The 22719-nt window shown below is 40.7% G+C and overlaps 1 protein-coding gene across 1 annotated transcript in view; it reads left to right on the plus strand.

Annotated features, from left to right (window-relative positions):
- cntn4 (contactin 4) overlaps nucleotides 1-22719 on the plus strand; it is a 184181-nt gene that overhangs the window by 59287 nt on the left and 102175 nt on the right. The window contains exons 4-5 of the mRNA XM_005726628.1: nucleotides 1136-1311; nucleotides 18078-18173. Of these exons, the coding sequence (XP_005726685.1) occupies nucleotides 1136-1311; nucleotides 18078-18173 (272 nt within the window). The remainder of the gene's footprint in view (nucleotides 1-1135; nucleotides 1312-18077; nucleotides 18174-22719) is intronic.

A 22719-nucleotide genomic window follows, 5' to 3' on the forward strand; every position in this document is an offset into this window, starting at 1 on the left:
GAGGACCACATAAGTTGGATTTCCCTGCCACTGAAGGCAAACGAGTGTATTCTATAAGCCACATTATGCTACAAAAGACATAATACAGCAAGAAAATTCCACAACGCCACTATCAGTGCTTTCTTAGAAAGGTTATTATGCCTCAAAGGCTCCAAATTGGCATAACAAGGAAAGTTAAGACAGTACCCCCAAACAGCTTTGTGCAACTTCTGTCTCTTGTACAAAAGGGGCTTTAGCAAAGCCCCTTTTTTCACATCAAAGCTGCTTTCTTTTTTCAGCGGAAAACAATGCTCTGCTTTTCCAGCTGAATGGGAAATCATTCAGAGAAACTTTTTCTTTTTAAATCAAAGAAAAAGAAATTTTAAAACTCCTCAAAGAAATAATCAGCTACAAAACCCCTCAAAGCCCAAATCAGATCCGGGTAGTCCATTATCCAATGCCATATTAAATCTTCTTTTCACGCTTGTTTATCTGTGCTGTACCTTTTTACAGCTGAGATAGTTATACAACATCAATAACAAATGGCAATGTATGAGCTCGTTTCTCTGTCTGTTTTAGGTTTTCTTGCCTTGGTTGAAGCGAGTTATGGCTTGAAGCCATTTTTCTGAAATGACTGATTTTTCTCCCACCTGTGTTTCTTTAATAAGGTGCATCTGTGTGGAGAGATTGGAGACTCTGTTGCCATTTTAAGTGAATTATACCCTTCGTTGGTCCCGCCCAGTCACCCACTCCTAACACCAATGATAATCAAGTGGAAGGGTCTAGAATGTACGAGTGTGAAGGCGAGCTTGCAGGCATCGTTTTAATTGTTGTACCATAATGATTAAGCAGGATTTTTATGCGGTCTGACTGGGGTCTGGCAAGATGGATGGCCTGAAATGCTATCTATTCTCAGGGAGTCAAGTCCTTGGCACCATAGTGGTTCACTGCTGCTTAGATTAACACTAAGCTGGAGGGCATGATTTCTGGGTCCTCTCCACCTTTCATTTCTCTCTTGTTGAAAAACAATCAAATATACAAGTCACGTTCTGCTTCTTCTCCTTGTGCTCTGGCGTACTTCCATTGCCCCAGTCTACACTGAACAGTGTTTAATTTGTTAAATTTACATGTTCATTTTTCTCTCTCTCTTTTTTAGATGGAGACTGAACGGCACGGAAATAAATCCCAAAACTGGATCTCACTACAGCCTTTCTGGGGGCAACCTCAGAATCAGCCATCTGAACAAAGACCAAGATGCTGGAACGTATCAGTGCCTCGCCTCCAACTCTTTCGGGACCATCGTTAGCCGAGAGGCCAGTCTAACCTTCGCATGTGAGTTAATTTTTTTCTATTTTCTTTAGGCGAGCATTTGAGCCTTCTTGGCTTCCATTGGAGAAATAAAAAAGTAAAAATAGAGGGAGAAAGAGAAAAACATGTCAGTCACAAACAAGGATAACATAGTGGGCTGCTCTTCATGACATGTTTAACATGGAGAAAGTTATCTCTGAGGTGCTATTTGTGCGTTGACTGGCGTTTACTCTATAAATGGCTGCACAGTAGGCAAACAGCAAGCGCTAAACTCACTGCAGTGAAGGAAAAAGATCAAGGTTTCCCTCTGAGGTGTCTTGGAGTACAGGCACGGTGATGAAGTGGAAGGTTCGGGTCTTGGTTGTACGTTCTGCAGACTCAACTAAACTTCTTAGCCAAGTTTGAGCATTAACATTGGTTTTATGCTAATGGCTTATTAGCTAAGTGACCATTCAATCTCTTTTAACCCTCTATAGCCCAACAACATTAGCATAAATGTGCTTATTTATTTGTAATATTGACAGAGTTAGTAATGTGGATCAGACATTAGACAACAGACCATCTCATACAAACCTAGATAACAGTACATAGTTGTTAGCTAAAAATTATGGCAGCTAATGCTACACTTGCGTGTCCTAGAAGTCACATTTACCCTCTGGTAAACAGTTCGTTAAACTTCATATGAGATTATTTACAAATTTCCTTAATCTGAAAAGGTTAGGTTTCTTCCACATCAAAGCAAAGTAAATTTCCAGTAAACTTCTAGCTAACATGAGCTAAGGAAAACAGTGGCAAAAACAGCTTAGCAACAGAAAAGTTCAGGATATGCTCACTCACTCACCCCAGTATCACTGTCATTGGTTAGATGTGAACTTCATCGAGTGATACTCAACTGTATCACAGGCCTGTCACAAAGTTTTATAGCCTCTTCGGAAACGCAGAGCAGCTGAAAGTAGCCATTAAGGAGCACCAAGGGTTAGCTGATGAAACTTTACTTTCCGTTACTTCAGAGAACAAAAACAGCACACCCACTCATGAAGAAATGCAAAGTCAGCACCATCACTTTTGCAGATTAATGTTTTTTTTAATGGCCCTATCATACTGATTTCCGACCAGGAGGACGACAGATTGTTTGATGGATCTTGATGAGTCTAACTGACAAGCCTCTGGACCTCATATTTCTAGCAGGACTGAGTCAATAAGTGCCTACTTTATGTGCCAGTTATTTGACAGGAGTAAATCATGACATTAAAGGCAAAAGAGTGATCACTAGCTCAGATTAGATTTTGAGGTTTGGTGTTTGGGGACAAGGCCACCAATGTGCCTCAGGCCATTTGTTTAGTTCCTTGGACCAGCAGGAGGTCAATCCGTGATCTGATTCTGCTGGTGAATTTCCACTATGATAGGATGACAGTTCCATCAATTGTCGGACTCTGACCTTACCAACCTGCAGTTGTTGTCACAGAGTCGGCGTGTGCGTGTATGACCGAATGTCATCTATCTTCTTTATTACTCTTGGTATAGCTTAATTAACTCCACTGCATGATTGAATGGTAAAGGTTCAAGCGAATAATTTAAAGGGCAACTGGTATTACTTTAGAGTGTCATGCAATTCTTTATAGAAATTCAAGGGAAGTAAAGGATATGAGTGAGGTCCTCCTGCAGACTCCTAGTCAGATGCACACAGTGCAGGTATAAGTTGTGTTTCAGCACCTAACAGCAATATTTTTTCCTCCAGTAAAGGTCATGACCTTTTGATGGTAATTAGTTTTACGCATAATTTGACTGTGATTTTGACACAAGACAGGGTCTGAACTGACTCGCTCCTCTAATAAGCCCAGTGCTAATTGCACCCGTCAGAGCCAAAATGAGCGTAATCATTTGGAGCCATATAAATGCACATCTGCTACAATCAAAAAGGTCAAAAGTCAAGAGATTTAAAGTTTGCCCCATCTTCAGTGTAATCGTGCACTGTCATGAAAACATGTCCTTACTATAATTGATTTCCTGTGGAAAAAGATGGAGCATAACTAGAGTGTATACCGTAGAAAGAGGATGAAACTGTGAAGGAAACTTCAGCGCTGGGGACATGAAGGTAAAGGGAAGGAGTCCTATTGTTACTTACAGAAACAATAATAAAAACAATGTACTATAACACAAGTTTGTCCAATTTTTAAACCACATCTAAAAGCAATACAATCCAGGAACACTAGGCAGGCACACAAAGACTGAAAGAAACCATGCATGTATCAAGGTACAGGTGAAGTCAATCGTGACAATAACAAGGTTGAACAAAGAAAGGACGTAAAAAAGAAAGAGAAAGCCACAAGAGGAACTAACCTTCAAAATAAAGCAGGAATCAAATGAAATGAAAGACTACACTGAAAGAAAGAACTAGATTTGACACAGAGCAGTGAGAGACAGACCGGGGCAACGCAAGGCACAAAGAAAATGAAACAACTTTCAAAAACAGCATGAGAAAAAAATTAGAATTGGAACAGAAACTACGGATAATTGCGAACAGCTAGTCATCCTGTTCATAACTGGAGGAACTTTCATTACATGCATAACTGTAGACATAACTCAACAAAATATGTCATTTGAGGATTGGATGATATGCTGCATTTTTCATGTTAACAAACCTCACAAAAAGACCAAACAACTGATCCCACTAAAGGAAATGCTATCTTAAATGCTAGAGACCTTATGTTTTCGCCACAGAGCATTCATTGTTTTCCACAGACTATTAAAAATACATCACTAAGTCACACAATTGCACATGGTGACACTTCTGTCATTACCACACACATACACGCTGCACAGTCGATACCACAGACACAGTAAATGCTCATTAGCGCACAGAATGCACATCAATTCAAACCTGGAAATATCCCACAACAACCACCCGGTACGTTTGTTTGAGTGAAGTTTAAATCTGCACTGACCAGCCTGTTAGAGAAATCACAGATGTACCAAAAATATCATGCATGTGGAATTTGTGCATTTTCTGTAGAAATCAGTGGGGTTAAAGGTAAGAGCCACAGAGATGGCGGACAAACACTTTGCTGGTGTTTTGTGTTTTCATGGGAGTTACAGAGAAGTGAAATCTAAAATTGTTACTTAAAGTACATGATAATGTGAATCAAAAATGTTTTTCATCGTAACCTAATTTTAGCGAACTACTGCAGAAATGGGAAATCTAAATATAAAAATAATTCAGGTAACGTGTGAGTGTCTGTAGCACGTAGTTTTTTCTGTGACCGAACCCAACCACATGACTGGCACAACTTTTACTTTGAAGGGAAACCATTCTCCAGTCTCCATTTGCAGGTTGCATTGCACCAGCAACCCTGAGGAACCGCTGTCAACCAGTTGGGGAATACACTTGTCACCCTAGCAACAGGTGACTGTGTTACTCCCAGTGTGGGAGACAAATCTCAGGCAATGTGCGCTTGACGTCATGTGAGAAACATCAATAGTTTACTCATGTGGCTCCATGCTGTAGTGGCTAACACATTTGACTTATGCACAGAAGGCCTCCTGTTTGGGATCAGAAGGAGGCGCAAACTCATTCTTAGCGGTAGTGGACCCCTAATGTGGGTCCCCAAGCCCAGGTGAATGGGAGGGTTGTATAGGGAAAGACCATTCAGCATAGTTTGTCATATTCTAAATACTACACAAACGTTTTAGCAAAAGCAAAATCTGCTTCTCAAAAAACAAATTAAGAGAACATTTAATTTATTTTTGGTGTGGGTTTGAATCCAGGCTTCAAAGGGAGTTTGGTTTCCACTGATCGCTGTCCCATCATTTTGATCTAAAAAAGTAAAAATGACAGTGCACGCCAGGAAAGATTTTCAACTTGAATATTTCACCCATCAAGATCTGATGTGTGATGTAAGTATTCCCTTAATGTTTCTGAGCAGTGCTTCTACCCCAAGGTCTACTTGAAGCGTGTGGGGGGTTTTTTTCTTCTTCTTTTTTGTGGAGCATTTATACATCACGGCCTCTCTCAGAGGATAGATGTTGCTTAAAACGCATTTTACATTTCAGCGTTCATGACCAACAGCAGGAAGTGAAACACAGGATAGAACAGGGTGTTAGGGTTTTGTTCAGTGCTACCGGTAACCATAGCGCTTTCACCGGCAGCAATGTCTTTTGCCTGCCCAGTGCTTTTCAACCACACATCACAAAAGAAGCTCATTTTTGTGTGCTTTTCTGCTTTGCGCTTATGAAAGAAGTATTTTGCTCCCTCCATTTGAACGATTGTATTTACCTCAGCATCTTGTTTTATCAGTCGATGGTAGTTCTCCTTCTGCTGCCTTGTCTTGTAAATGTCGGTCGACCAAACAAATGTAAACCAAAGTCACACTCACAGTTGCAAACACGTCAAACACTTTTTGTGTTATTGATCAATTACTAATCAACTGCTGCATATCTTTGTGGACTACAGTGATTTTTTTTTTTATTCCATGCAAACGGTCATGGAATGGGAACTTTTCCATTTCCATTTTACTTTTCAGACTAGACTAGTTAATTAGGACATTTGTTGAAGACTGACAAAAGCGCGGGTCTGCCGGTACAGATATTTGGTGATGGGAGCCTCAATAAGCTGCTAGTTTCTCACAAAATCAAATAAATCAGTGCCATAGTTAATTGTTTTGACTCAGCGTGAAGGTCAAAAAATATTTAATTTTGAGCCGGGTCTTAGAATTGATAATGAAATCCTGATAGTGAGTCGTTGTGAGCACAGGAAAGCGTTGTTGTTCGGTGAACATGCTCTGCCTTCTAATTCAGTCATTTATCTCCGGGTGTGAGGGATTTTTGCCTTTTCTTTAATTAAATAGGTATTAGTGGTGTCTTAATCTTGTTCCAGGTGAGTAATCTTTCTAAAAATCCATTATTGGTCTTGTTGAATTTAGATTGCATTGACACTTAAGACCTGTTTATAGGTCTGAACTTAAATCATACATTTCCATTTAAATTGTAATTCAAAAGTCGGGATTTGTATTTGCTAAAGTGTTATCTCCTTCCAGAGGTTGAGCATAGCATATATTGTGTAGAACAAGAGTAAACTGTACAGTGAGACTTGCTCACTTGAATGGTGTTAATCAGTTAACATTTGTTAGTCTGCACGCTCCGTGACGCCTTCAAGGTTGTTCTTTGGAATTGGCGGAGCTCCAGATACTTCAGGATTCGTTTCCGTGTCACAAACTTTTGATGGATGACGGTAACCCTCGCAAGGGTTGTGGCTGTCTACCTCCCGAGGCAAGGATAACTGATGGCTAGTGGGCGCTCCCACTCAATACTTGCTGCCCTTGATTAGTATGTCTATTGATTCTGTATTGCTGATTATGTAAAAGATGTACACACATAATTCACACTGATGATCAGGCCGCATATTCAATAACAGAATGATAGTGTGGGCTTCTTATATGGGTGGCACTCTGAGGGCTGTGCGTTGAATGCAGTGACGAGCTCATTCACTGCTGAAGTTTCCGCGACCAGAGATGTCAAGAAGGTTGAGCTTTCAAGAAGAAAATAAAGTGTTGTATACTGAACTTTCCTTGAAACGCTATATATCCCATTTTGAGTAGGAGTGGATATTCGCTTACTTATAAAGTATCTCATCAGAGTCAGAAAAGCTCATATTTTGCCAAGGACATAGGAGGGGTGGGAAATTCCTGATGTCACTGGAGTAGGCTTTAAATCCTTAAGGGGAAATATGAATACCTAATTTAAATGCAAATAAATTCTTTGGACTCCTCTCAGCTGAGTGATAATGTGGTGTGAGTATATTGACTTAGTTAATGAGGTGTAAATAGCTAATGGGTATGATCTAGCTTTTATGTTTTTTTATCCGCAGTACACTATCAACATATCACACTTGGGAACCTGCTATAAAGTGGAATAACTCACTCAGCATTTAATGTTTACCTCTTTAGCTGTCCAGCTTTTGAAATGGGGAAAACTTTTTTGATGATACGTGCAGGGAATTGGCGGGGGGAGGGTCCTCAGCAAAGTCAGTGCCGCCCCTAACCCTTTTAGAGCACATTACATTTTTGCTCTTTTACATTCCTAAATAATTGTTAAAGTGAAAGTACACCAGTACATAGATCACAGGTTTCAAAATGTACATATGATATAAAAAATGTACATGCTTAATATCATAATTGTGTACTATCCCATATCCTGTCATGGTCCTGGGTCTTTGACCCAGTGTTTTGAGTTTATTGTTATTATTTTCCAGTTTCTGCTGTTTTGTATTTGTTCGTAGGGTTTTGAGTTGGGTGTCTTTCCTCTGTGTCCTGTTCGTGTCCCCGAGTTGGTATTGTGAAACAGTCTGTGAGTTTCCTGTTTTACTTTGTAGGTTTGTGTCTCGTTATGCCCATTAGTTCCAGCTGTGTCCCCTCCTGTGTGCCAATTCCCGATTACCTGGTGTGTGTATTTGTACTGCGTGTCTGCCTGTGCTCCTCGTCGCGTCGTCTGTGTTTCTCTGTGAATCTTCTGTGTACTCTGCATTATTCCGTGTTTCACCGTGTCTCTCTGCTTCCCGCCCTGTGTCCTCCTTTTGTGTTAGTTTTCCCAGTTTAGGTTTATGTTCAGTTCTGCCCTCACCTCTGTTATTGTTCACTGTATATAAATCTCACTTGCACCTCCGCCACTGTCTGCTATTTTGATCCTCCTTCTCACCTCCACACGACTGCTGCCCGAGTCGTGACATATCCCAACAATGTAATGCTGTGTAAGAGGTCTTAATCGCAATAGTATGTATTAAACTAATGTTTAAATTGAGAAAATGTAAGAAAAAAAAAATGTGTCCAAAAAGCTGGAACATTTGCCTCTGTGTAGCAGCTTTGCTTCTTTTTGCCACAGTCTGTAAATATTTGGGAGCTGCAGAGAACATTTGTTGGACTTTTTGGAGACGAATGTTGTCCCATTGTTGTCTGATACAGTCCTCAATCTGCTCTGTCCTTTTTTTTATTTAATGATGCTCCAAATGTTTTCAGTTGGAGAATCGTCTCTATTGCAGGCCATTTAAGCACCTTGGCTCTTTTACTATGGTGCTTGTATAATAGATGAATTATGCAGTTTAGCATTGTTTTTGCTGAAATATTCAAGGCCCTCCCTCAAAAATACGTCATGTAGACGGGAGCATCTGCTGCTCTAAAACCTTTCAGCATTGATGGTGCCTTTCCAGATATGCAACCTCCACCAGGGATGCACGCTTTTGAACTGAGTGATGATACAAAGCCAGATGCCCCCCTCTCCTCTTTAGTCCAGAGGTTTTTAAAAAGAATTTCAGTTCATTTCAGTTCAACAGACCCCAGAACAGTTTTTCACTTTGCCCACAGAAATTTTTAAAAAACTTTTTCTGTGAGAAGTTACAACAGTATTGTCATTATGAAGTGTCTGAAAAATAACTGTCAGGTAATATAGTGACAGTCCCAGTACACATCCAAAAATGCGTATTAGTAATAAACAGCACTACTTAGTTACCCTGTGGCTTGAGAAAAACTCCTTGAAAGAACATGATATGAATACATCGATGATACTGATGTACTTGAAGGCATTGTCATTGTGGTTTTGTTGGGATCCAGCATTCATGATGGCCTCTGAAAGTGTGTTAGTTTGAGTTGAGCTGGCATTTCATTGCCCTAATGTACTAATGTACAGGGAGTCACTGCCTAATAAAAGCTAATATTAACACTAACCAATCAGCAGTCAGTTTAAACTTAAATGCAATAAATGTACAACGAGATGCACAGTGTTGGTTTGTGTTTGGTATCAATTGTTAATGAACTGATGCAGCTAATGTCTAATGTGGGCTGTTTAAGTGCAAGGCTAGCAGGGAATGGAATAATGTGTGAACTTTACCATGTCAAATAAGCAGGGTGAATGTGGAAAAATGGCTTCCAGCTACTTCGCTTAAAAAGTAGGATTCAGTGTTTTTTGAACAGAGGACTGGGTAATCTTACTGTTTGCAACATGACTTTATTTTATCTGCATATGTTAGAATGTTGCAAATTTCATGGAAGTGCAGCATCAAAATATATGCACTTTAATCTCAGTTCTAAAAATACTACTGTCGGCCTCCATGCAACTCTATACTTATCTGAAGGTCTACCCAGAGACTGTATATAAATGAAGGCAGATGTAACAGAGCCTTACAGCAGACTGGCTGTTTTTACTATCACTGCCTTGGTGTTTTGGGGGATAGGGACTCTAACCACTCTATGATCTCAGAAACCAAGGCTAGCGTTGTGTCAGTCACATGGTAAAGGAAAATAAAACCCCAATTTATCCTCCTTCTTGGCTCAAATCTTCTGTAAAACTTGAAACAAGTGTCTGAGCTCATAGAGTCACCCAAAAAGTGGTGTTTTTAACAAAAAAAGAGCTCAATGTCATGTTGCTATCGACTTTGGTACAACTGAACAACTTTTTGCAGTTGTAGAAGTCGCCCCCTGCTGGCATTAGCAAGAAGCAAGTTTAAGACACTGACTTGTCTTCTCATAATGTTCTTTTAACTGCCAACCACAGTGCTTTTAGACTCAAGGTGGAACAGCTGAGGACCAGAGTCGAGGCAGGAGAATTAAAGATGCTTTTAAAGAATTTTTTTTTTTTCATTCCATGCATTCATCTCGTCTTGTCTAGTGACAGACAGGCTGATAAAAATCACTGAATACACACCTCTGTGCTGGCTCCCACCTTTGCGCAGGCACAGACAGTACAAACATAGATATGATGTCCTCATACACACACAAACACATTATATCCACCTTCCACTTGAAGACAAAGAGCATCCTCAAGGGGGTAGCAGGTTGTGATGGATCTAATGTTCACGGTTGGACGGGCTTGTTGAAGTATGATAAGTTGTGCTGGCATTTGGAAAGCTCATATGTCTGGGATGTGATCATCAGCTTAATCTGGATCATTGTTTGTAATGCCAGCCCAGGTTTGCAATAATTGATGCTAATGGATCTAGATGGGACATCAGGTTTACTTATTCTGAGGCTATTAATCATTGTTAGCCACTTCCCGTTTTGAACATTACTCTGAAGGTTTTGTGCGGAAAACATTAGCTCAGTTCTATAATATTTTAATGACATTTCGAAGGGACTTGCGCTCGCCACTGTTCCTTTCAGTGACAAATTTAATGGATATGCTATTTGAGATATCCTTTGCAGGCCAAGTCTGTGCTTTCATGCTTCCTTTTGAACATGTGCACAGCTGCGTGCGCTTTAAAAAAAACAAAAAACAGGCTTTTGGTCAAGCCTTCCCACCACAATGCACCCCAAGCCCCCCCCCCCCCCCCCCCCCACCCCCCACACACACACACACACACCCCGCATCTGAAGGCATCGGCCGTACCATATTGTAAATTATGCTTTTTACGACTTTCCCAAAGTACCTTTCACAACAATGCTTCTTTTGGTCTTTTTTGGCTGCTGAGAGTGGATGACTGAAGGTGGAGGTTGGTTTTTCGGGGGGGGGGGGGGGGTGGATTTTGCCACTATTGCTGCATGCTTTCAGCATGGGCGAGGCCATGCCTGTCGCTGTGAACAGGCACAATCAGTACCTTTAGTGAAGTAGACATCACCACTTCATAAATCCCAACAGCTTTCATCTCAGCCAAAAATAATGCCAAAGACTTTTTTGGGGGGAACAAATTCAGTACCTTAGATGTCTCTGGCTTTTGTTGACTTTGTTCTATAGGATCATATTTTGGGAAGGCTCGGATGCTTTTATCTAACCTTCTATCGTGTTTTTAGATGAAAGTAAATGGGGGGTTAATCCAAAAAAAAGAAGAAAAAAGATTCAGCTTTCGCCGTGAAATTTTGTATTATGCCCAATAATGCAAGCAGTGTTTAGGAGAAAACCGCGCGTCTATTTGCAGCTTTTTATTGTACCACCATTAATAAAAAAAGACGTCTGTAGAAGCAAAATAATTAATTTCACAGAAGAGGCAAAGGGGAGAAAAAAAGCAGTGCAGATATTGCAGCTTTCATCAGTGATCTCTGATGAGCCACACCAGTCTGAGATAAAGCCCATTGGGAAGAAGGAAGTCGATTAGCCTTGCTACAACATTAATCACCTTTGAGTGACAGTTAAGAGATAACTAGGCAGTCAGTGTTCCTTTAAAAAACTGGAAAAAAAGCAATAAAAATAAATCACCTAATTTAAGCTTTGAGTCCTGATTCAATTCTACACACATCATAAACCTCCAAGAAAGCGTCTTATATGGACATCTGCAGACATATTTGCCCTGCGTGCCTTTTTAAGCGCTTTTGGTCACCAACCAGCCAAAACCGGGTGCCGGCTTTTCACACTGTAGAAAAACTATGGGAATTTAGGAGGGCAGTGATTTGCTGTGTAAAAATGATTGTAGACAGCAACTTTGTCATCCCATTTGTGGATGTTCAGTTATCCATTTGTGTGGCAGATGTGTTTTTCACAGTAAAGAGCAGGACAAACAAGTGCATTAATCAAATAGGTGGATTTCTGTGCAAGTACTTTAGGATTAGGGATGGGTACCGGTGTCTGACATAAACGGTAGTAACCAGACCGAAAAGCAGCGCACATTTCGGTGCTTTATTTCGGTGCTTTTTTTTCCTGAGCTGTGATACACTTCTAGCCAATCATTTTACGTTACCCAGGATAGTAGGCGGGGCCAGGTACGTACGTTCTGTTAGAGCAGAGCTGCAGATTAAAAATGCCCAAGGTGAAGCGGTCAAAAGTCTGGCTGTACTTCACAGCAAAATATGCAAACTCAGCAGCAACAAGTGCTTTAAGCTGATACTGTGATACTGTCAAAGGAGGTAACACCTCGAAACTGATGAAACAGCTGGCGATGCATAGCGTTTTTTTTTAAAAGCCGAGAAATGCGCCGTATTTGATAGCTTGCTGCGAGACCTCACACTGTGCACGTTGGGTGGGTTGCCAGTTATCGGACCCGGAGCAACATCCCCCAAAAACACGAAGAATAGAGTCCTGGTCCCTAGCCCTGCCAGTGTAGCAGAAATGATGAGGATATTGATGCAGCAGAAGCCGTTCTTCTCTGCGTGAGTCGCTTAATGTTGTTCTTGTGTAATTTACGTTGAGTAGGCTAACCACGTTATTACATTAATGCATGTAAGGTGAACTAGCAAACATCATCATAGCTACATGCGGCTGTCCTCTTGTTTGATGGCAGATGCTCCCTTCACCCTGGACAAAAAGGCTAAAATGACCAAAGAAAAAGTGGGAAACAGCTGAACATGAGAGGGTTTAAGTTTGTGTTTTTTCCATTGTTTAAGCACTGCTTCCAACCAAGAGTGATACCATATATGCCCCATAGCTGCAGAAAAGGCTAACATTGTTATCTTTTTCCAAAAACAAAACAAAACAGCTGAACATGAGAGGTTTTTGGACAAAGTTTGTGTTCTCCATTCTTTAAGCACCGGTTCGAGCACCGTTTAAGCACCGGCACCGTTTCAAAAGTACCGATTTGGCACCGGTATCGGATAAAACCTAAACGATACCCATCCCTATTTAGGATTAAACTAATGTACAGTCACGAGCATAATAAAATATTTTATTATAAGATTTCTAAAATAATTGAGATGCTGGGCGCAGAAACCCAACCTCCAACAATATGAATGGTTTCATACAGTGCAAAGTATAAAGGAGTGGTGGTAGCAGATTATCTCTGAGGCTATATTATAATCACACTTTAAAATATAAAATTCTAATTCTAAATTTAATTATTAAGAATGTGTATGTGTAAAATTCGTGATTTTATGATGTAAAATCACAAATTTTTATTTTTAACTAGTTTAATTTATTGAGATATGTTGCAAGCTTGTGTTTTGTGTAGCATCTACCTTCTTAATATCTGTAGCCAGAACAAAATGAAGCATAATAATAATGACAACAATGTTGCACTCTGAAATGTTGCCAATTTGAGATTCAGTAAGACTATATTGGAGTTAGTACCTCAAAATGATTACTTTCCTGCACTGCTCTGTGGTAGTTTAAGCCCTGCCTGCATTATAATAGTGCAGCTGAGTGTGGTGGTTCTAAAACTGTGGGGCTCGCTCTACTCGGGGGGTATAGAGCTATTTCACGGAGGAGCGCATGACCAGGATGAAAAAATGTGGAGTGGATTTGAGAAGTTGAATAAAACTGTTTCATGTGGGAACAATAAACTAACAGGAGTGCTTTGAGACTTGCAGCGCTGTCAAGCTTCAGGGTGCAAAATTACAAAAGACAGTGGAGAGTTTTCTGACAGGTAAGAAAGGGAAATAACAGACGATGCATATAACCACCACATCGATCAAAATAGAAGGCAAGGAAGTATGATGGATATCTCTATCTCAAGTTCAGTAAACAATAAGTCATTCTTTTATGTTCTAAACTTCGTCATAATGTTATTTCATTAAAATAACATTTTCCAATGAGTGGTAAATGTCGCCTTTTTTTCCTGGCGCCATGATGCGTAGCAGCCTGTTGTTGTTGTTTCTTCTTTTGTGACTTTATCGTCTGATAAAGTTTGTTTTTCTTGCTCAGTGTGACTTATGTGTCTGTCTCATGGAGCGTTGCAGAGAGACGTTGCCAAACTCCCGGTGTTCCTCAGTCTGAGTGTGCTAGATGGCCGGAATTTTCAGGAGGGTACAGACGTTAATCTGAGCAAGAAGAAATGTGCATGGGATGCACTAGTCGTCATTAAAAAGTGGTGTAATCCCACACGTTACTGTGAAGGAACATTTGTGTGGCATGAATAAGAAAAAACAAAGCCCGGAGGATCATCTGACACAGAGGATATGGCTAATTAATAGATCCCAACAACCCTGTGAACCACTTACTGCTCTTGCTAACTTTGCTGCTGCAAGGACAAAAGCAGAAAGTCTTCATACCACCTGTCCTGTCAGATTGTTTGTTTTTTGGTTTAACCGAGCTCTTTCTTTAGTTTAAGCTTTTATGATATTATATTTATGTATTGAGCTGTTGTTTTGAGTGTTGTAACAGGAACTAAGAACGTTTGAAAAAAAAATACTTCATATTGTTACTGTGATTATTAGAGGTGGAGAAAAATCTGGGTGGATTATAGAAGGAGAGGTATGACAGAGACAAATCATGCACCGCTACCCTTCACAAGTAGCCGGCGTCTCTTACTCCATCAGTGAGTTTGTCTCCTAAAGTTCAGTGTCCTTCACAGTCACACACTTGTGCTCCCCTCTACACAATCACAAACAGTCCCTGATAAAACAAACTGCAGCACCATGACTCAGTTCCTGCTGCAGCCGGTGGGCAGCAAGCGCTACGAGTGAGTCCTGCGGCCACGGCAGAGGCAGCATGAACGTCAGCCTCACTTTGTTATGCTTTCTCAGCAGCCGTCCGAGTCTACTGGACAGCATGTTTTTAAATGTGAAGTAATCCATAGTGTTCTCTGCATGTGTACACCAGGAAGCCCAAGATGCTTTTTCTCAGCTCCTCGACCTCACTGAGCTCAGGTACAAGTGCCCCAGAGGCACAGACAGGAAAACAAAAACAAAGTCCTGCTCTGGTTTTTGTTTTTTGCTCTCCACCAACACCACAGTGCAACTTTGCTTTAGCAGTTGTAGCCAAGAACAATGAGAAGACACTATATTAGATGTTGCATGTGTATTATTCAGGCAGAAACTGGTGTTGTTCTTTAAAATTGTAGCACTCTGCCAAATTATTCTGAATGACTTTACCCCATGTATTGATTCAGGTGTTTTCTTTTTCTGTCTCTCTAGTTTTAGGCAAGAATGCTGACTTTGGTTTTACATCCTTGAGGGAGACACATCCAATTTGACACTTAAAGGTCCAATCTGGCATTAATCTTTAGAAAAATATTAGGAATTGCTCTTTTAATAGGGCTTAAGACTCTCAGATCGCTATTAGTTAAAGCGTACTCTTGGGTTAAGAAGAGATTTATGTTTAAAGAAATAATTAAAGCCAGCCTCTTAATTGACTTGTTCTGTGGCCAATATGACATATATTAACTGACCTTATAGTCCTCTTCATAAATCACTGAGCCCGATAATTTTACATTTAGATCACTTGGAGCTGAACTAATCAGTAATGTCATTTGAGTGGATTGTTTGCAGTTTTGAGACGAGCAGGTCTGCAAAGACAGCGCTCGTGTGCACGCCACCGCTCGAACTGACTTGACAATATTCTGCATATTGCAAGGTTAATTAAGGTTAATTAATCCAATTCGCAGAATATGTATGGATAAATCTGAGACAGTATATCAAGCCTCTTAATGTATTAATTCGCTGTCTGTCTTTTATTCGGTTCGGTAGCTAAAATCACATTTATGAATGATCTCTGACCTCAAACTGAATATAAAAAAAAAAACAAGAAGTGGAATAAAGGAAGCCAGAAGAAGCTGTTTAATTTAATTATGCTGCCAATTAACCTCTAAATATACGAGTAGCTCCATGTTTTCTTTGTACTTATTACAAGTATCTGTATTTAAATAGTTCCCTTAGGAATATATGTAGCACTCTTCAAACTGAGTTACCAGTGCAGACACTTAGTCTCTATGCAACGTGTGAATTACATTTACTGAGCTCTGTACATCATTAATGGAGCCAATTTGAAATGAACTGGTTCTTCTATAGCGCTTTTCTACTCTGTCTGAGTGCTCATTCATGCAAGCACTTCTCTATCTAACAGTCATACTCCGATGGAGCACCTTGGGGTTCGTATCCTGCCCAGACTGGAGGGACTGAACCACCAACCTTCCGATTAGCAGATGATTTGCTCTGCATAAATCATCAGCAAATGTCAGATGTGGTTCTGACCTGCTATTGTTTCCATCAGCTGTCAAAGGAAAATACTTCAGTTTAACAGTACTTGTGGTGTCAAAGCCCCACTAGGAATAGCTTTGTGTGGTTCGGTGGTGGTAGGTTCGATGAATGAAAGGTAACCTGATTACCACCAGAGCTATTAAAATCCCTCATGTGTGACCTGCCACGGCAACCCTCTCTGCTTAGCAGCGAGGCTTCAGATTGCTGTCTGGCTCATATTAGTGTGGGTGTGTGTCTTTATTGATTTCAGTGCTTAGTTATAGTTTTTTTTTTCATCATGTATTCAGCTCAAGCTTAACTTACATTCATTATTCGCAACATACAATTACCAGTGCAGGTTACAGGGAGCAATAACAGGCCTCATTCTTTTCATTTCCCCCTTATCTTAAGTGTGTCCCCTCAAGTATGCAAAAGAAATAAATCCAGCAAAAGGAAATTAAGCAACAGACACACACACACGAGTGAGTGCTTCCTTCCATCGACCTATCTTTGTGTGATTAACAGGGGTGTGTCAAAAGAAGTGACATAAGGTGGCCCTCACCCCCCTTAACCACCATCACCCCCATCCACACACACACTCACAAAAGCAGCCAAATAACTGAATGTAGCTCCCTTCCTTTGAACAAAGGCACAATCTCTTCTCTTCTTTAAAGCAAACACATATTTATGTTCATGGGGCGACCATGGCTCAGGGGGTTGGGAAGCGTATCTGTAACCGGAAGGTCGCCGGTTCGATCCCCGTGCTCTCTGTCCTGGTCGTTGTGTCCTTGGGCAAGACACTTTACCCTACCGCCTACTGGTGATGGCCAGAGGGGCCGATGGCGCGACATGGCAGCCTCGCTTCTGTCAGTCTGCCCCAGGGCAGCTGTGGCTACAACCGTAGCTTGCCTCCACCAGTGTATGAATGTGAGAGTGAATGAATAGTGGCATTGTAAAGCGCTTTGGGTGCCTTGAAAAAACAGTCCTAAGATTTTTGAGTTTGCATCCAAAACGTGTTCATAGTGCTGCAAACTTTGTCCGCTGTACTCACAAGACAATGCTTTTACCCAGTTGAAGGGGAGGCGTTGGAAAGTAATGCTAATGCTCAGTCCCCGAAGGGTTTTTCTTCTAAAATTCATCACAGTTTTTCATCCAGATTCTACTTTTTAATTCTTATTTCTAATTAATCACGGAGGGAGTTTGTCAGGTTTTTAACAATAATAAATGAGAAATTTAATTCATTTGTCCTTTTAGTCATATCAAAGCATTTACACTTCCTATGACGACTTTGATTGATGTATAATAGTCAGGTACAACTTATCTGTCCTGTACTGATTTACGCTACCCGTGCGTCTTTTAAATCACTCATTGCTGTCTTCCTCCACCAAAACCCCCGTACTTGTGGCACCATCTCTGTGAATTTGGATATCGGCAGCACAGGCGCACGTGGGGGGGATGATTTGGCTTGAGGCAAAGCCAAAGGCTGTTTACTGCCAAAAATGTTCAGTTTGTTGCTGCTGAAGGTTCAGGCAGTCTTTAAAGGTTTTTTCTGACTTACTCAAAATGTTCCGTACGTCATGTTTTTGTATATCATTTGCTTGGCACGGGGCTTCAGGTTTTTTGCAACAGCGTCTGACACGCTGTGAGTTTGAACTCTGGCCCTCAGAGTTTACAAGTACTGTATTTGACAGGATAAAGCATCAGTTCCTTCCCACAGTCTGAAGAAATATAGGCCATGAACTTTCTGGCGCTATGTGAGTGTGTGCTGTGTTTATGTCTGCGAGCTCTGTAATAAACAGGCAACCTGTTGTGAGCGTTTTCCCCACCTGCTGCTTTAGGTTGCGCACAATGTGACCTTGAAAAGAAGTAAGAAAAACAGTAATTTGTTCATGACAGCACCTTCATGTGTATGCTAATAAAATGTAACAGCCTCCAGCTTGTGGAATATTTTACTTACTGCTGTTTTCTTGTTTTGTTTTTTCTATTTTGCAGACTTGGAAAACTTCAAGACTCAGAGAAGAAGCTCTGTTTCAGTGCGTGAAGGTCAAGGAGTGGTTCTGCTCTGCGGCCCTCCTCCTCATTCTGGAGGTAAAAATAATAAGTTCTCTTGCTTTTTCTTTTTCTTTCAGTTGACTAGCGAGCATGTGTCCGTTTCACACTGAAAATTGGAAGTTATCTCACTGTGCAAAGTAACGATGACTGAAGCGCTTTCAGACGGAGCTCTTTGAGATGTACCTGTTTAACAGCGGCTTTCGCTAGGTAATCAACACCTTAAACCTGACGCTGTGGGGATGGAAAAATTTCCAAGCGATTCGTGCCTCGTGTAGGTGTGATCACTCTCGGCTGGGTCATGGGAAGTGGGACAGCCTCTCTGTTAGGAGCCTAAAGCTGAATGCGCTTTGATGAGAGGGTTATTTTTTGACTTCATTTCCATGGCAGTTAAAATAAACTATTGTGCAGCTCTATTTATTCAGCAACGTTTGCTCTCAAGCTCAAGGCAACGATACTCTGAATTTTATACGGTGTGAGAAGGTAGCATACAAATGATTTTGCTTTCTTGCTGAAAGCCAGATGAGAAGACCGTGCCAGACCGTGCAGTAGGTAAGCTTAGGCTGCCTTCTGAATTCAGGTGGGTTCGTTTAGATGTACTGATCTTGCTCAAGCAGCGACAAGATCATTCATATGGTTAGTTCAAACTGAGAGAATAGTGTCATGAATTACATGCACTATTCAGACATTTGAAAAGCTGTCCTTTTTCATCACAGAGCAGGCTGTGACCAGAGGAACTGATTACAATCACATTATTGGCCATCAGCCTAGATAACTCGGGAATGTGATACCTTATCCTTGAGGGAATTTCTTAGAATTTGGCTGATGCAAGCAATTCAACTACAAAATGTGGAAATATTTCACAAAAAATAACTTTTTTTTAAAATATATGTTCAAAAGTTAAAGGTCAACTTCACTGTATTTTTATGAGGCCATTCAAAATTGAAACTAAATCTGAGTTTGAGAAATTTCTCACTGCGGTTACAACAACAACAACAACAACAATAATAATAATAATAATAATAATAATAATAATAATAATAAGCCTCGGTTATTTTTGTATTTGGACAATTTTATTAAAACACCAAAAGATAATTGAGGTAAACTCCTCAGTTAAAAATCAAGTTTTAAGCCAAGCCCTTCATTCCATTTGTCTAATTGCAGCAGATGTGTCCTTGTGCAGCTTCTTCAATTCACTTATTGGAAGTGCTAAATGCAACAGCTGCTTGGATTACATTCTCCCAGCTGACAGCTACCTAACAAATATCACTGATTCATACACTGGTCTGCTTAGTAAAAATGCTGCTCGCATTGAATTGATTGTAATTGTTTGCAGCTTGTATCCTTTTGGGGTTTTAACCGGTGAAAGCTTGGCAAGCTGTGGAGTAATTTGGAATTTTAGATTTACTTTCAAATAGCCGAGCTGACATGCCCGCGTTTGATTGTTCTCTATACTGTGAATAGTTGCTTCGCTGATTCTCTTCATATCTGCCGATTTGTGCTGAAATAATCCAATTAGGTTGTGTTTTTTAAGACCAACAGGCACATGAAAAGCCCCCTCAAGACACTCGTCTCCTCACTAATAAACAGAGCCAATACAAGGTGTCAGTTAGAAGTCCATTTTAGTAAATTACATCTCTCTGTTGTAATAGAAGCTACCGCCGCTCTGTCATTCAGTTGGATAAACAGCCTTAATCATTTGTTGTTGCTGTGGTTCTTCTAACATTAAACATTTACGAGGACAAAACGTCTTCGGTTTATACCCTCTCATCTTGCCCCAGAGCCCTCGCACGTTTGAAACATGCACGAGCGTGTTGGTTTGCATGACCTTTGATGAGAAATTCACTGCGATTATCTTCACCTGCCAGTCCGTACTGAGTGTTAGCTCACAAAATTATTTTCAAGGCATTTTTCAAATCCCTCACTCAGACAAAAATATCAGACAGCAGACACTAAATCGGGATTCAACAGGCTTCCCCACAAATCCTGGCCAGGCTATTGGCTCCAAACACACACACACGATTACATGTTCTGCCAAGCTGCCCATCAGAGGAACAGCATATTCAAACTGGCAACAATGAAAAGCAATCAATCAGCAGGCAAAGAGCTAAGTGTTTTGCCAGTAGTGCTTTTCTTTTTTGACCCGATACGCTGCTTTGTTGCATCTGAAACGGCACGCTGCACGGCGGGTGACAGGGCGCACCGCTGCTACTCTGGCGCTTCGGCGTCATGCTAGGGTCAGAGTGAACATGCACGATAGGGCATCCTTTGACATAAAGCCTTGCAGTTAGGCAGCAAAATGTATCCTCTGAATGAATTCAAATTTAATTTGCCTGAAAGGAAGTGAGTGGCATAAAACATACTGAATTAAAATTAGTGAGCGCTCACCCTGAGAAATGACTAAATCTGTGCTTTGTTTAATGCTTGTGTGATTGTAATGCTTTGCTTGCTTGTTTGTAATTTGACAATTTTATTATTTATTTGTTTGTTTGTTTCTTGCCCTGTTTCCCTTTCTTTGCTTCACTTTAGTAGTTCCAGTTATTTTTACACCATTATAAAACGAGCGTACAAATACGCTTTAGCTCCTGGTGGTGTTCTTTTGTCTCTGCTCTTGTCATCAGAATCTAAAGCTAACAATTTATTCATCCTAAGATCTGTGAACTTTGTTTCTTTTGCTTATTCGTTTCTCGCTATCTGTTAGTTTACTGAGTCACAAACCACATACACCAGCCTGATGATTTATTTCCACAGCAGAGCGCATGATGTGTATTAATACCAGTCTGAAAATAGGACCCAATAAATACCAGGCACTTTGTTTATTCCTTAAAACAAGTCGCTTTACTTTTCCACAAAGCTTCTGGAACAGTGAAACTATGAATTTAAGACTGGTTTTAAGGCGTTTTTTGTTTTTTCACTAGTAACCAAGCCAGGGGACGGAGAAGACAAATCACAGGGGCCCTATACTTTTCACACACACAGATATGCACACATTTGTGTATTTCACAAATTCTACATGAAATAGTTTTGCCATTTTTTCCACTTTTAGCTGGTTTAAACATACAGTATGCAACTTTATTCACAATAGCGAATGGAGACATGAACTATTTGGACAAAAGTCTTTAATTTTTAATTCAGGTGTTTTCACATGCAGTGTCACAGGTGTGTAAAATCAGTAACAGATCACATAAAGTTAAAGAGTTCCAGACCTCTTCTGGCATTAACATCAGCACAAAATCTGTGTGCTGGGAGCTTCATGGCATGGGTGGTACTCCCATAGGTGAAGGCAGCTTGTTTCCATATCATTTAACTTGAAAAAATGAGACAAACAACAACTAAAAGCCTGTGGCTTGTCATTAGGGATGGGTATCGTTTAGGTTTTATCCGATACCGGTGCCAAATCGGTACTTTTGAAACGGTGCCGGTGCTTAAACGGTGCTCGAACCGGTGCTTAAAGAATGGAGAACACAAACTTTGTCCAAAAACCTCTCATGTTCAGCTGTTTGTTTTGTTTTTGGAAAAAGATAACAATGTTAGCCTTTTCTGCAGCTATGGGGCATATATGGTATCACTCTTGGCTGGAAGCAGTGCTTAAACAATGGAAAAAAAACACAAACTTTGTCCAAAAACCTCTCATGTTCAGCTGTTTCCCACTTTTTCTTTGGTCATTTTAGCCTTTTTGTCCAGGGTGAAGGGAGTATCTGCCATCAAACAAGAAGACAGCCGCATGTAGCTATGATGATGTTTGCTAGTTCACCTTACATGCATTAATGTAATAACGTGGTTAGCCTACTCAACGTAAATTACACTCGAACAACATTAAGCGACTCACGCAGAGAAGAACGGCTGCTGCCATCATCATCCTCATCATTTCTGCTACATTGGCAGGGCTAGGGGCCAGGACTCTATTCTTCGGGTTTTTGGGGGATGTTGCTCCGGGTCCGATAACTGGCAACCCACCCAACGTGCACAGTGTGAGGTCTCGCAGCAAGCTATCAAATACAGCGCATTTCTCGGCTTTTAAAAAAACGCTATGCGTCGCCAGGTGTTTCATCGGATTTGAGGTGTTACCTCCTTTGACAGTATCACAGTATCAGCTTAAAGCACTTGTTGCTGCTGAGTTTGCATATTTTGCTGTGAAGTACAACCAGACTTTTGACCGCTTCGCCTTGGACATTTTTAATCTGTAGCTCTGCTCTAACTGAACGTACGTACCTGGCCCCGCCTACTATCCTGGGAAACGTAAAATGATTGTCTAGAAGTGTATCACAGCTCAGGAAAAAAAAGCACCGAAATGTGCGCTGCTTTTCGGTCTGGTTACTACCGTTTATGTCAGAACCGGTGCCATCATGGCACCGGACACCGGTACCCATCCCTACTTGTCATCTTTATGAATAAGAATTGAAATCTGAGTGTCTGTAGTCGGCTCTGAGCTTCAACAGAGAGCTAACGTTAGCTTAAGTTTGCTTCATTTCCAAAGGTGTCACTAACAAAAATGGGTTCTCTGAGGGTACACAGAGCGTAATAAGTATAATTAAATAAACAATTAATTTCAAAAGATGTGTGAAATATTGCCAAGCTGTTAAAA

The sequence above is a fragment of the Pundamilia nyererei genome, unplaced genomic scaffold, assembly GCF_000239375.1.
Source record: "Pundamilia nyererei isolate P.nyererei 1_Seehausen unplaced genomic scaffold, PunNye1.0 scaffold00021, whole genome shotgun sequence".
In the NCBI taxonomy this organism is placed as follows: domain Eukaryota; kingdom Metazoa; phylum Chordata; class Actinopteri; order Cichliformes; family Cichlidae; genus Pundamilia; species Pundamilia nyererei.